General features: G+C 37.1%; 1 protein-coding gene across 1 annotated transcript in view; it reads right to left on the bottom strand.

Moving 5' to 3' along the window:
- Positions 1 to 15,407, bottom strand: part of PTPRQ (protein tyrosine phosphatase receptor type Q) — a 239,279-nt gene that overhangs the window by 142,213 nt on the left and 81,659 nt on the right. Inside the window, exons 19-21 of the mRNA XM_067698707.1 lie at positions 14,730 to 14,912; positions 14,274 to 14,375; positions 10,267 to 10,387 (exon numbers count right to left, since the gene is read on the bottom strand). Of these exons, the coding sequence (XP_067554808.1) occupies positions 10,267 to 10,387; positions 14,274 to 14,375; positions 14,730 to 14,912 (406 nt within the window). The remainder of the gene's footprint in view (positions 1 to 10,266; positions 10,388 to 14,273; positions 14,376 to 14,729; positions 14,913 to 15,407) is intronic.

The following is a 15,407-nucleotide window of genomic DNA, read 5'->3' as shown; positions in this document are numbered from 1 at the left end:
AGAATTTTCAGCATCCCACAGTCTTTTAGCTACACCTTATGGGCCACTCACTTAAAAGTTTTATAAACAAGGAAGAAAACTACTGTTAAATTTTACTGACATTATGAATTGCTAAACAAATCAAAGTTGAATTCAACTATAAAATAAATAAATAAGTTGTATAATTAGTCTACTAGAATACCACACCTCAATCCGAAGTGTATTAAAAGAATAAGCTTAGAGGGCTCTAGTAGAAATTCATTTATTTAATGGTGGCCGCCCTAGGAATGAAAGGATTGCTTCTCATTTGAAACCATATAAACATAATTTACCAGTATTACTGAAGAAAAAGCACTACTTAGATGACAAAAGTTATTTCACAAAGCAAACTTTAAAAGAAAACATTATTTTAAAATGCAATGGGTCAGGACTTCCCTGGTGGCACAGTGGTTAAGCATCCGCCTACCAATGCAGGGGACACGGGTTTGAGCCCTGGTCCGGGAAGATCCCACATGCTGCAGAGCAGCTAAGCCCATGCACCACAACTACTGAGCCTGCGCTCTGGAGTCCGCGAGCCACAACTACTGAGCCCACACACCGCAACTACTGAAGCCTGTGCGCCTAGAGCCCGTGCTCCGCAACAAGAGAAGCCACTGCAATGAGAAGCCTGCGCGCCGCAATAAAGAGTAGCCCCACTCACAGAAACTAGAGAAAGCTTGCAAGCAGCAACGAAAACCCAACACAGCAAAAAATAAATAAATAAACAAACTTATATAAAATGCAATGGGTTAAAGAAGATTTCTGAACATGCCATCTACAAATCAAATGTGATTCACATAGCAGTGGTTATAAAATGATTGCACAGTAACCCTCATGAGCTATTTTGTAAAGAAAAACTCACGACAAAGGGAGGAGTCACCATATAACAAATATAACAGGTAACCTGCAATTTGCTGAAAACAGCAAATATCCAAAGATGTTGTTTTTTCAAAGAAGTTAGTAGTTATTGAAAGAACTAAAATAATGGAAATTGAGAACTGTGAGAGAAATATGGACCCCTGAAACAGGAACTCTGCCAATAAAGATAGCCACCACTTATACAGTATTTTAAGAGAACAACACAGATAATTTAGTGGCTGTGCCATGACTCAAACCTATGTCTCTGTGACTCAGAATGCATGTCCATTATATGGTGATACATGCCTCCTATTCTCTCCAGTAAAACCGATGCAGCAAGAGTTCAAAAAAAGCATTAGTGATTAGTGACAGTGATACGAAAGAACCTAGGATTATGACTATCCCTTTAACTACAGTGGTTCCAACAGGTATCTTAGGGAAGAAGATGCTAGAAATTTAAAAATATCTCTGTATATACTCCATTACCATTTATATATTTCAGTCTATTATAGATAATATTCTTTAAAATGTTAAGGTGTTTTTCCTTCTTTGTTTTTTCTTTGTAAGACCTAATTCTATTCAATTGAAGGTATTCATTGTCTGGAAAAGCATCACTACGCTTATGCCAGAAATGAAAAGCTAGTAAGTCTATATTAAGTTTTTAACTCATAAAATATATTCTTCATTCATTCATCCATTCAACAAATATCTAGCTTCAATTATGAGCCAGGAAGTTTTCTGTTCCAGATACAGCAATTAACAAACCAGATCTTGAAGCAGATAGGATCTCAATCTCTTTCTCTCTCTCTCTTCTCTTGCCCTCTCCCTCCTAGTGTGTGTGTGCGTGCGTGCGTGTGTGTGTGTGTGTGTGTGTGCGTGTGTGTAAGATAAAGCGAAGTTCTACTGAGGAAAAAGTGTTTTTTACATTCTCTTTCCACATCGAGAGTCAACCCTGCATGATTTTAGACCGTAAAGTTTTATAATAAGTCATGGTATAGAAAGGAAGAAGTATATGCAAAAAGAAAGCTTTCAACAGTCAAGAACAAGAAAAAGTTTTGCTCCACTAAGAAAAGGTGAGAGAAAGAACAGGAAAAAGCCTTCAGACAGGACTGTCCTGGGATCTTAAGTTGAGGGTAGTGTGATGAAAACAAATAGGTTTGTGAAGGAAATACCAGCAGAGAGCTCCTTCTTCTCAGGATGGAAAGGAAAATGGCAAACCTCTTAGAAAATATGTCTTTCATATGGCATTACTTATGTCTAGTAAGTAATTATGTCCAGTAATTACTTATGTCCCCACAAGATCTAAGGGCTCTTCTAACAGACCATCCAGAGCTAGGGAACAGTGTGGAAGCCACCTTCCCAGTCCTGCACACTACAGATTGGTTCAGAGAAAATGACCAAGAGCATCTAGCTACCTGAGGGTTGAGACAGACATGCTGAGAGAGCCAGGGCACTAGAATAAGCCTGAGGCTGGATCAAGGCTAAAACAGAAAATAAAAACCTTGAAACTAGAAGCTATGATGGGAGATGGGTCCCAGGATGATTCCCAAAAGCCAGGTGAGAAGAGCTACCATATCCCAGACTTGAGATCCCCTCATCCTACTTTCAGTGAGCTTCCCCTGTATCTATAACCCATCTTAGGAAGAGAGACAAAAAAGGGATATCAAAGGAGAGAAAAAGCACTACTGGGGAGTTAAACCCACACAGCATGATCGCTGTGCGACAACTGCATACAGAGTAATGACATTGTTCTCACAAGTGTAGGGCTGGAACCCCAGCCAGAAAAGTACTGATTCTCATTTTCATTATTTTTTTTCACCTTCAATTTTATTTCTAACTTAGCAAAATGGTGTCAAAAATCTCAGAGTTATCACCCTTTTATTCAAAAATCTGGAAGTCGAGATTGGTTCAAAATGGCAGAGTAAAAGGACATGCTCTCACTCCCTCTTTGGAGAACACCGGAATGCAAAGACAAAGGAGAAGCCTCAATGAGACTGTAGGAGGGGCGCTACCACAATAAAATCAAATCCCATAACTGCTGGGTGGGTGACTCACAAACAGGAGAACACTTATGCCACAGAAGTCCACCCACTGGAGTGAAGGTTCTGAGCCACACGTCAGGCTTCCCAACCTGGGGACCTGGCAACGGGAGGAGGAATTCCTAGAGAATCAGACTTTGAAGGCTAGCAGGATTTGATTGCAGGACTTTGGCAGGATTGCGGGAAACAGAGACTCCACTCTTGGAGGGCACACACCAAGTAGTGTGAGCATCGGGACCCAGGGGAAGGAGCAGTGACCCCAAAGGAGATTGAACCAGACCTACCTGCTAGTGTTGGAGGGTCTCCTGCAGAGGCATGGGTCAACTCTGGCTCAACAAGGGACGAGGACACTGGCAGCAGAAGTTCTGGGAAGTACTCCTTGGCGTGAGCCCTCCCAGAGTCCCCCATTAGCCCCATCAAAGAGCCTGGGTAGGCTCCAGTGTTGGGTCGCCTCAGGTCAAACAACCAACAGGGAGGGAACCCAGTCCCACCCATCAGCAGACAAGCAGATTAAAGTTTTACTGAGCTCTGCCCACCAGAGCAACAGTCAGCTCTACCCATCACCAGTCCCTCCCATCAGGAAACTTCCACAAGCCTCTTAGATAGCCTCATCCGCCAGAGGGCAGATAGCAGAAGCAAGCAGAACTACAATCCTGCAGCCTGTGTAACAAAAACCACATTCACAGAAAGATAGACAAGATGAAAAGGCAGAGGGCTATGTACCAGATGAAGGAACAAGATAAAACCCCAGAAAAACAACTAAATGAAGTAGAGATAGGCAACCTTCCAGAAAAATAATTCAGCATAATGATAGTGAAGATGACCCAGGACCTCAGAAAAACAATGGAGGCAAAGATCAAGAAGATGCAAGAAATGTTTAACAAAGAACTAGAAGAATTAAAGAACAAACAAACAGAGATGAACAATACAATAACTGAAATGAAAACTACACTAGAAGGAATCAATAGCAGAATACTGAGGCAGAAGAACGGATAAGTGACCTGGAAGACAGAATGGTGGAATTCACTGCTGCGGAACAGAATAAAGGAAGAAGAATGAAAAGAAATGAAGACAGTCTAAGAGACCTCTGGGACAACATTAAATGCAACAACATTCACATTATAGGGGTCCCAGAAGAAGAAGAGAGAGAGAAAGGACCCAAAAAAATATCTGAAGAGAATATAGTTGAAAACTTCCCTATCATGAGAAAGGAAACGGCCACCCAAGTGCAGGAAGTACAGAGAGTCCCATATAGGATAAACCCAAGGAGAAACACACCAAGACACATACTAATCAAATTGGCAAAAATTAAAGACAAAGAAAAATTATTGAAAGCAGCAAGGGAAAAACGAGAAATAACATACAAGGGAATTCCCATAAGGTTAACAGCTGATTTCTCAGCAGAAACTCTACAAGCCAGAAGGGAGTGGCATGATATACTTAAAGTGATGAAATGGAAGAAACTACAACCAAGATTACTCTAACTGGCAAGGATCTCATTCAGATTCGATGGAGAAATCAAAAGCTTTACAGACAAGCAAAAGCTAAGAGAATTCAGCACAACCAAACCAGCTCTACAATAAATGCTAAAGGTACTTCTCTAAGTAGGAAACACAAGAGAAGAAAAGGACCTTCAAAAACAACCCCCCCCCCAAAATTAAGAAAATGGTATTAGGAACGTACATGTCGATAATTACCCTGAACGTGAATGGATTAAATGCTCCAACCAAAAGACACAGACTGGGTGAATAGATATAAAAGACCCATATATGTGCTGTCTACAAGAGACACACTTCAGACCTATGGACACATACAGACTGAAAGTGAGGGGATGGAAAAAGATATTCCATGCAAATGGAAATCAAAAGAAAGCTGGAGTAGCTATACTCATATCAGATAAAATAGACTTTAAAATAAAGAATGTTACAAGAGACAAGGAAGGACACTACGTAATGATCAAGGGATCAATCCAAGAAGAAGATATAACAATTATAAATATTTAAGCACCCAACACAGGAGCACCTCAATATATAAGGCAACTGCTAACAGCTATAAAAGAGGAAATCGACAGTAATACAATACTAGTGGGGGACTTTAACACCTCACTTACACCAATGGACAGACCATCCAGACAGAAAATTAATAAGAAAACACAAGCTTTAAATGACACAATAGACCAGATAGATTTAATTGATATTTATAGGACATTCCATCCAAAAACAGCAGATTACACTTATTTCTCAAGTGCGCGTGGAACACTCTCCAGGAGAGATCACATCTTGGGTCACAAATCAAGCCTCAGTAAATTTAAGAAAATTGAAATCATATCAAGCATCTTTTCTGACCACAACGCTATGAGATTAGAAATGAATTACAGGGAAAAAAACGTAAAAAACACAAACACATGGAGGCTAAACAATATGTTACTAAATAACCAAGAGATCACTGAAGAAATCAAAGAGGAAATCAAAAAATACCTAGAGACAAATGACAATGAAAACATGATGATCCGAAACCTATGGGATGCAGCAAAAGCAGTTCTAAGAGGGAAGTTTATAGCTATAAAAGCCTACCTCAAGAAACAAGAAAAATCTCAAACAATCTAACCTTACATGTAAAGGAACTAGAGAAAGAAGAACAAACAAATCCCAAAGTTAGCAGAACGAAAGAAATCATAAAGATCAGAGCAGAAATAAATGGAACAGAAACAAAGAAAACAATAGCAAAGATCACTAAAAGCTGGTTCTTTGAGAAGGTAAACAAAATTGATAAACCATTAGCCAGACTCATCAAGAAAAACAGGGAGAGGACTCAAATCAATAAAATTAGAAATGAAAAAGGAGAAGTTAGAACTGACACTGCAGAAATACAAAGCATCCTAAGAGACAACTACAAGCAACTCTATGCCAATAAAATGGACAACCTGGAAGACATGGAAAATTCTTAGAAAGGTATAACCTTCCAAGGCTAAACCAGGAAGAAATATAAAATATGAACAAACCAATCACAAGTAGTGAAATTGAACTGTGATTAAAAATCTTCCAACAAACGAAAGCCCAGGACCAGATGGCTTCACAGGTAAATACTATCAAACATTTAGAGAAGAGCTAACACCCATCCTTCTCAAACTCTTCCAAAAAATTGCAGAGGACGGAACACTCCCAAACTCATTCTACGAGGCCACCATCACCCTGATACCAAAACCAGACAAAGATACTACAAAAAAAGAAAATTACAGACCACAATCACTGATGAATATAGATGCAAAAATCCTCAACAAAATACTAGCAAACAGAATCCAACAGCACATTAAAAGGATCATACACCATGATCAAGTGGGATTTATCCCAGAGATGCAAGGATTCTTCAATATATGCAAATCAATCAATGTGACACACCATATTAACAAATTGAAGAATAAAAACCATATGATCATCTCAATAGATGCAGAAAAAGCTTTTGACAAAATTCAACACCCATTTATGATAAAAACTCTCCAGAAAGTGGGCATAGAGGGAACCTACTTCAACATAATAAAGGCCATATACGACAAACCCACAGCAAACATCATTCTCAATGGTGAAAAACTGAAAGCATTTCCTCTAAGATCAGGAACAAGACAAAGATGTCCACTCTCACCACTATTATTCAACATAGTTTTGGAAGTCCTAGCCACAGCAATCAGAGAAGAAAAAGAAATAATACAAATTGGAGGAGAAGTAAAACTGTCACTGTTTGCAGATGACATGATACTATACAAACAGAATCCTAAAGATGCTACCAGAAAACTACTAGAGTTAATCAATGAATCTGGTAAAGTTGCAGGATACAAAATTAATGCATGGAAATCTCTTGCATTCCTATACGCTAATGATGAAAAATCTGAAAGAGAAATTAAGGAAACACTCCCATTTACCACTGCAACAAAAAGAATAAAATACCTATGAATAAACCTACCTGGGGAGACAAAAGACCTGTATGCAGAAAACTATAAGACACTGATGAAAGAAATTAACGATGATGCCAACAGATGGAGAGATATACCATGTTCTTGGATTGGAAGAACCAATATTGTGAAAATGACTATATGACCCAAAGCAATCTACAGATTCAATACAATCCCTATCAAATTACCAATAGCATGTTTTACAGAACTAGAACAAATCATCTTAAAATTTGTATGGAGACACAAAAGACCCCAAATAGCCAAAGGAGTCTTGAGGGAAAAAAACAGAGCTGGAGGAATCAGACTCCCTGACTTCAGACTATACCACAAAGCTACAGTAATCAAGATAATATGGTACTGGCACAAAAACAGAAATATAGATCAGTGGAACAGGATAGAAAGCCCAGAGATAAACCCACGACCTATGGTCAACTAACCTATGACAAAGGAGACAAGGATATACAATGGAGAAAAGACAGTCTCTTCAATAAGTGGTGCTGGGAAAACTGGACAGCTACATGTAAAAGAATGAAATTACAACACTCCCTAACACCATACACAAAAATACTCTCAAAATGGATTCGAGACCTAAAGGTAAGACTGGTCACTATAAAACTCTTAGAGGAAAACATAGGAAAAACTCTTTGACATAAATCACAACAAGATATTTTTTGATCCACCTCCTAGAGTAATGGAAATAAAACCAAAAATAAACAAATGGGACCTAATGAAACTTAAAAGCTTTTGCACAGCAAAGGAAACCATAAACAAGACAAAAAGACAACCCTCAAATGAGAGAAAATATTTGCAAATGAATCAACGGACAAAGGATTAATCTCCAAAATATATAAACAGATCATGCAGCTCAATAACCAAAAAACAAACAACCCAATCCAAAAATGGGCAGAAGACCTAAACAGACATTTCTCCAAAGAAGATATACAGATGGCCAAGAAGCACATGAAAAGCTGCTCAACATCACTAATTATTAGAGAAATGCAAATCAAAACTACAATGAGGTATCACCTCACACCAGTTAGAATGGGCATTATCAAAAAATCTACAAACAACAAATTCTGGAGAGGGTGTGGAGAAAAGGGAACCCTCTTGCACTGTTGGTTGGAATGTAAATTGATACAGCCACTATAGAGAACAGTATGGAGGTTCCTTAAAAAACTGAAAATAGAATTACCATATGATCCAGCAATCCCACTACTGAACATATACCCTGAGAAAACCATAATTCAAAAAGAGTCGTGTACCACAATGTTCATTGCAGCACTATTTATAATAGCCAGGTCATGGAAGCAACCATAATGCCCATCGACAGCGACGAATGGATAAAGAAGGTGTGGTACATATATACAATGGAATATTCCTCAGCCATAAAAAGGAACAAAATTGGGTCATTTGTAGGGACGGGGATGCATCTAGAGACTGTCATACAGAATGAGGTAAGTCAGAAATAGAGAACCAAATATTGTATATTAACGCATATATGTGGAACCCAGAAAATGTTACAGATGATCTGGTTTGCAGAGCGGAAATTGAGACTCAGATGTATAGAACAAACGTATGGAGAGCAAGAGGGGCAAGCAGCTGACGGGTGGGGGTGGGGGTGTGATGAATTGGGAGATTGGGATTGACATGTATACACTCATGTGTATAAAATGGATGACTAATAAGAAAATAAATAAACATTAAAAAAAAGAAAGAAAAAAAATCTAGAAGTCATCATTGATTCCATTGATTTGTTTCTTTTTTTTTTTTCGTTCTCACAGCCAATCCATTCACCAAATCCTATCAACTCTTCTTCCTAAATGTTATAAAAAGCTGCCCACTCCTTTCCTTCATCCCAGCATCATCCACGGCCCAGACTCCTTATCTCCTACCTAGTAACGCTGTTAACACTTTTGCCTCCTGCAATTCATTCTCCATAAAGTATCCAAGGTGCTTGAAATTCTCTAGTAAGTCCCATTACAACTGAAATGAAAACGAAATCCTTACAGTGGCTTAGCTCCTGACCTTTTTTGGCCTCCTACCCTCCAGGATAACTCTCCTCTCTCTCTCCGGTAACACTGACCTCCTCTATGGTCTTCAAAACGACAAGTGTGTCCCCCACCGAGCCTATGCGGTTGATGTTCCCTCCTCCTGCAGATCTTCTCTTGACGAGAAGCTCCTTCTTGGCATTCAGACCACAACTCAATGCCACTTCTTCAAAGAGGACTTCCAAAGCACTCTATGAACAGTAGCCCTCTTTCCCCCAATTTCCCCTCATTTTTAAATTTCTGGGTACATAATCCACTTATCTCTTTAGAATATGAGCTCCTTGAGGGCAGGGGCCTTGTTCACAGGTAAACAGATACTCTATCAACATTATTGAATGAAGGAATGAAAAACTGAATCGATAAATGAATGAGTAGGGTAATAGAGGGGAATGGTTACCTTCTTCTCACTGCTTCTCTTCCCACTAACATCCCTCATGTCACTCCCAATTTTGCCAAAGAGTAAGCAAAATGACTACTAATCAGGCAATGAATAATACAGGACATGTCCTAAGGAGCAGTATGCAAAGGGTATAAACAGGCATTGGGGGGGCAGGAAATCTTAATTTAGGAAAGAGAAGAATAGACTTTTTAAAAACACCATAGCCTCTTACTCAATGATGGACCTTCCAAGTGAGGAATACAAAAGTAAGAAATGCCTATGTTCTATAAAGCATTATGTAAATTGTATTTCCTGAGTTGAAATATTTAAAATACACTAGGAAATATGTTATTGAATGGTGAATCCTTTTACGAGGATTTATATTAGATCAAAGTAAGCATTTTTATCTGTTGAGCTTTCATGAAGCAATATAGCCATGTTGTTAATTGATGAGAAGCACTATAGGATTACATCTTTTTCATGATTGACTCATAAATAGGCAATTAGGGTAAAGGTGATCAGTAAAAAATAAATACACTGCTTACATCTCAATAGAAAATTGACCTTAAATAATAGATTTCTGGAGAAATATCTTTTAGTTAAATTTTAGTTTAATTATTCTGCTCAAGGAAACTTAAAGAGACAGTGGCATAGAGAATATTGGAGTAAAACTGAAAGCCTCTGTATTCACTTGTAGTCACATAAGCTGACCAGTCCATGACTCTGAAGAGCAGAATTTTAGTATAATTGCACATAATACACATTTTTTTGTTTTGGTTACAAAAATCATTATCTATGCTTGGACCTCTATGTAATATAGGAAAAAGTTGTTTCTTAATAAAGGCATATTAACTAGCCTATTAATAATCAGATTCCTAATGTACCTTCACAATCTGAAATTTAAAAACTGCATTCCTATTATGTTACAGATTAATACTTGTTCTCAGAACTATTTCCAAAAAAGAAAAAAATTCTTACCAGACATAAACTGTGTAATAGAGGATAATTCCATTTGGCTCTAGGGGTGGTTGCCATGACAACTTTACCGTGACACCAGACAACTGTTTTAGAGAGAAGTCTTGTGGGGGAGAATCAGGAGCTGAAAAGTTAGAATATATGATAATGCATTTTATTAAACATATATAAGAAAAAGTTAAAATAGAAATGCACAAAATTTTTATTATGAACTTTCTGGTAAATGAATCAGGTACAGTGCCTTTCTCCATGGGCTTGAGAGACTGTTTACTTTCAAAATGAGATGATAAAAGAAGATTTTGCATGGTGGTGTTAGAACATCTGTTTCTGTGATTCAATGGAAAAAAATATTTCATGAGAAAAAAAGAACAAGGGCTATGTCATTGTGATTTACCTACTGTTCAAGTACATCTTGGTAAATTATCATCCTCTAATAAAAATAAAACTATTGGTTGGGGTGAATAAATATACAATAAAAGAGCTCCACAAACAATAAAAAGAGATGGGGAAAAAACATGCATCCAAGGAGTGGGAAAGTGATAAGTATAACATTGTGAGAGCAATTAAAATGACGGACCTCACAAATGAAAACTACATTCCTCAATTTCAGTAGCGTCATTAAACTGCAAAATAATATCAAAATCTGTTGAGTCTTCAAAATTGAATGGGTTACAAAGGAAATGCCAATGTAGCACATAAACAAGAATACAGACATTTTAGGGTCTACTTCTAATTGTGCTATAATAGTGTAAGGATTTAAATATTTTAGCCATTCTGAATTGAATAAACACTAAAAAAATTACTGTAAACTAATTAGCAAGTTTATATTTCCACTTAGATAAAACATTTAGAATGGCACTTCTCAGCTCCTATATAACAGCATAGTAATGTCTTAGAATATTAACACAATTTTTTTACACGTAAAAGGGTATAAATTACTACAATTTTGATCATTGTTTTAGTTATGCATGGAAAGTAGACTCATAGCTAATAGAAATTCCAAGAATTTATTCAGATCTTTGAACAATGTTATAGATTAGTATTTGTGCAAATCACTTTTTCGAATAATTTGGAGAAAATGCTGCCTGAATTATTATATTTTCTTTCTGATTTTCTGAGTAATCCCCACTATAGTGTACACATACGTGTGTGTGTTTTCATTATTTTGGTAACAACAGTTTTTTTTTAAAAATTTATTGAACAGAGAAAAGCTTTATGAGTTCTATAGAATAAGTGACAGCTAATTTATATTTTCAGTTGGTATTCTCACTGGCACTATAATAAAAATGCTAACAAATATTGATTATCACAAGAATCCATATATCATTTGGAGATGTCTGTTTCCCAAGATATGAATTACCGCTAACCAAGAACTCTCTTTCATCTGTCAAAACAAAAACCTAGAATACTTTTTTTCTGAATATCATTGCAAAACTTAACTTTTGTTTATTATTGGAAAAAAAGAATTTTAATCAAAACTAGTACTGACATAGAATATTATATGTTGTAACTGAGCACTTTTCTTCTATAATATGCTTTAAGATGTTTATGTGGAATATCAGTTTTTGGTGTTTTATATTTAATCTTCAATATATTCTTGGGTTTTTTAATGTAAAACATTTTATTGCTAAATAAATGTAATTAACACGCTTTTTTTTTTTTTGCGGTACGCAGGCCTCTCTCTGTTGTGGCCTTTCCCGTTGCGGAGCAGAGGGTCCGGACGCGCAGGCTCAGCGGCCATGGCTCACAGGCCCAGCCGCTCCGCGGCATGTGGGATCTTCCCAGACTGGGGCGCGAACCCACGTCCCCTGCAACGGCAGGTGGACTCTCAACCACTGCGCCACCAGGGAAGCCCTAACATGCCTTTTTAAATAAAATACTGAATATCTACTATAGCAGACTAAGTTTCAATCATTTTAGCATTTGTTAAAATAACCTTTGTATTCAGAATTGCAGTTTTAAAAAATGAAATTGGAAAAATTAGATTAAATAAATGCAATATCTTTTGCAATCTATCCAAGTCATCAAGACAGAGCATATGAGGATAGATAAGGGTCTTCCTAAGGCTCTTACTCACTCTGCTTGGCATGATCTTTCCTATCCCTCACCCTCCCTCTACTCGTCTGTCTTCAGGTCACAGTTTAAACATAACTTAATCAGCTACATTTTCCTGGATGCTTCAGAGTAGCTAAAGATCCTTGGTTTTGGTCCTGGTGAACACTTAAACCAGTAATTAGAATAAAAAAAATTACCTGTCTACACCTTTGTCAAATTTAGATCTCTTCTGCTGAACTTCAAGCTCCGTGAAAGCAAGGAGCTCCTACTACCCAATAAAGCAAAGCTTCTCAGCCTTTATCCATTCTAGATTTGCTATAATTTTTCTAAAAGAGGTCTTGTTCTTCACCCTATTCCGTAGCAATTATATCAATAACTGGGCCAAGGACTTAGATGGAAGTTTACCATGACTCTGCATTTTTAACAGCCCAGGTAATTTGGATGCATAGTATAATTTGCAACTATTGACTTGAGTGGTAATAAACTCTGCCTGTTCAAAATATATGTTCACTACTGGTCTAGGGTCCTTCATATAAGACCTCAGATTCTTACTATAGGGACTATTTCATTAGATTGGAAATAAAGAGGGTACTATGTCTATTAGGGCATTGCTAAAATGATTTAATACATCTTTCTTAGACATTACCTAAGAGAGAAGGAGAGCTAACCTTCTTCCCTAGCCTTTAGCCATGGTCTCTTTGGGAGAACTTTTTTATTTGGTTAATTTTCACTTTGAGAGCAAGAAGAATCTATGAAAAAAATGAAAATTTGGACAGGTGAGTTTTGCTGAAGAAACAAGCATGGAAAGTAGAGGCAATAACTAAGGAAGACTAACCCATGAGAAGACTTAGAAACTGGGGCAACCAGTTCTAAGTTTCTAGAAATGGGGGTAGAAACTAAGATCTACCAGTTTCTGACCCTGGTAGATCACCTTACCAGGATGTTTTGATGAAGTATTTTGGTGGAGGGGAAAACATAGAGGGACCTGAAATGGGGGAAGAGGGCTTCTGAAGACTTTATTACTTGGAGTAAAGTAAGAAAAACGCAGAGAAAAGCCTTTCTTCTTCTAGAAGTAAGTAACATACATTTTGTCCTGGTGAATGACTAGAATCTGAACCACAGAGTGCAGCTTAGTGTGAAGTTGGGGAAACCTGAGAGGGTGAAAAAAGATATTCTACAAACACATGTTACATCCAGACCTACCCCTCTTCGCAATGGGACTTTCTTTTACAGAAGAAAAATAACATTCTCAAAATACCCAATGTAAAAAACATAAAATGTAAATCCAAATCCCAAATATATCTCTCAAAAGTAATTTTCTTAGCATGATATATGCCTATAACTTGGTGAAGTAGTATTGTAAAGTGGTCTCAGTAGTAAAATTTATTTTATTCAGGTTAGGAAAATGTATGCTTAGATATTCAATATGAAGGCTATTAACATTCAGGAACAGCATCTTGGCAAATTATGTAGAGAAATCCGGAAAATAGCCTGCAGTCATTAGCAAAAAGCTAATCCTAATAACAATAAAAAATGGTGCAGGTTGACATAACAGAATCTACTACAAAACTTATGTAAATGTCTATTCTTACGAATGTTAAAGTTGAAAAACACAGTTGTAACATATACTAATTGATGTTCAAACTATTTGCACCAAAATGTTAGCCTTAAAAATTCCCATGGAAAAAAATATTACTGATTCTTTTTTTTTTTTACAGAGCATGGATGACTTCAGAATTTTAAAAAAATGCATTTTATATAGCTGATTTTACTGAACATAAATCTGACTTTGCAAGCTTCTTTTAAACCATGACAATGAAAACTCTGTATAAAGCTGGTGCAGCACTCAAGTGCTACCCAAGGCTGGAGAATTCTTAGTCATATCTTCATTCTGTATACATGTTTTCTGAAGTGTGATGGATTCAAAATATATCACTATTCACTGCTATATTTACCATCTTCTTCAGTCAGCACACTTATGGGTGCACTCCGAACTCCTTCACCTTTGAGTGTACTAGCTGACACCTCAATTATATATTGCGTATACTTCTTCAGTCCTAAATAGAAATAAAATAGATAAGACTTACAAAATGTCCCTTAATTATATGCAAGAAGCAAGCTATGAAATGTCTCAACACTCTTTCAAACGTAAAAACTAAATGAAAATGTAGTTCTTGGAATAGTAACTCCTATTATGAAGACAAAATATTAAAAAATGTAGAAAAAACTGACTTAGAGTAGTCTTTCACATGACCTGCCATAAACTTCCAGTTTATTTACCAGAAGGCCAGAATTGTCACACCCTGTATAAAGCTAATCACACTTACCATTTCTAATATAACAACAAGCTAATATTTTGTGGCCACTCTGTCAATATAAATGTAAATATCCAATATTATATATATTTTTACCTTTAATGTTCTGGGTCAAAGAGGTTGTATTTATAGTTCTTTCCTCATTTCCATCACTTTTCTTGAGATAAATTGTATATTTTTGTATAATTCCATTGGGACTATTTGGGGGAAGAAATGATAGCTCAATCTCTCCAGAGGAAATATTTTTGTAAGTAATATTTTCTGGTGCACTATCAGGCACTGAAAAAAACAAAAAGATACATGCATAAAACAATTCCACCCTAATAGTGCATTCTGCTGAAGTTTTCGCTCCAGTGGAGAAGGATATGTATACATGAACATTCATTAGAGTGCGATTATAATAAACATCCTAAATGCAGTAAAATATGGGTAAATTATAGCACTTACAACTGTTTAAGACAAATTTCATTTCAAAGAAAATTCATACTACAACTCTACAGAATAATGTTTAGAGGATGATTTTTTTTTTTTTTTTTTTTTTGGTACGCGGGCCTCTCACTGCTGTGGCCTCTCCCTTTGCAGAGCACAGGCTCCGGACGCGCAGGCTCAGTGGCCATGGCTCATGGGCCCAGCCGCTCCGCGGCATGTGGGATCTTCCCGGAGCGGGGCACGAACCCGTGTCCCCTGCAACGGCAGGCGGACTCTCAACCACTGCGCCACCAGGGAAGCCCTATAGGATGATGTTTTTATTAAAATACCTGAGACTCTATTAAA

This window comes from Pseudorca crassidens, chromosome 11 (genome assembly GCF_039906515.1).
Source record: "Pseudorca crassidens isolate mPseCra1 chromosome 11, mPseCra1.hap1, whole genome shotgun sequence".
Classification (NCBI taxonomy): domain Eukaryota; kingdom Metazoa; phylum Chordata; class Mammalia; order Artiodactyla; family Delphinidae; genus Pseudorca; species Pseudorca crassidens.
Note: the sequence above shows the minus strand (reverse complement) of the source record. Positions and strands in the feature narration are given on the sequence as shown.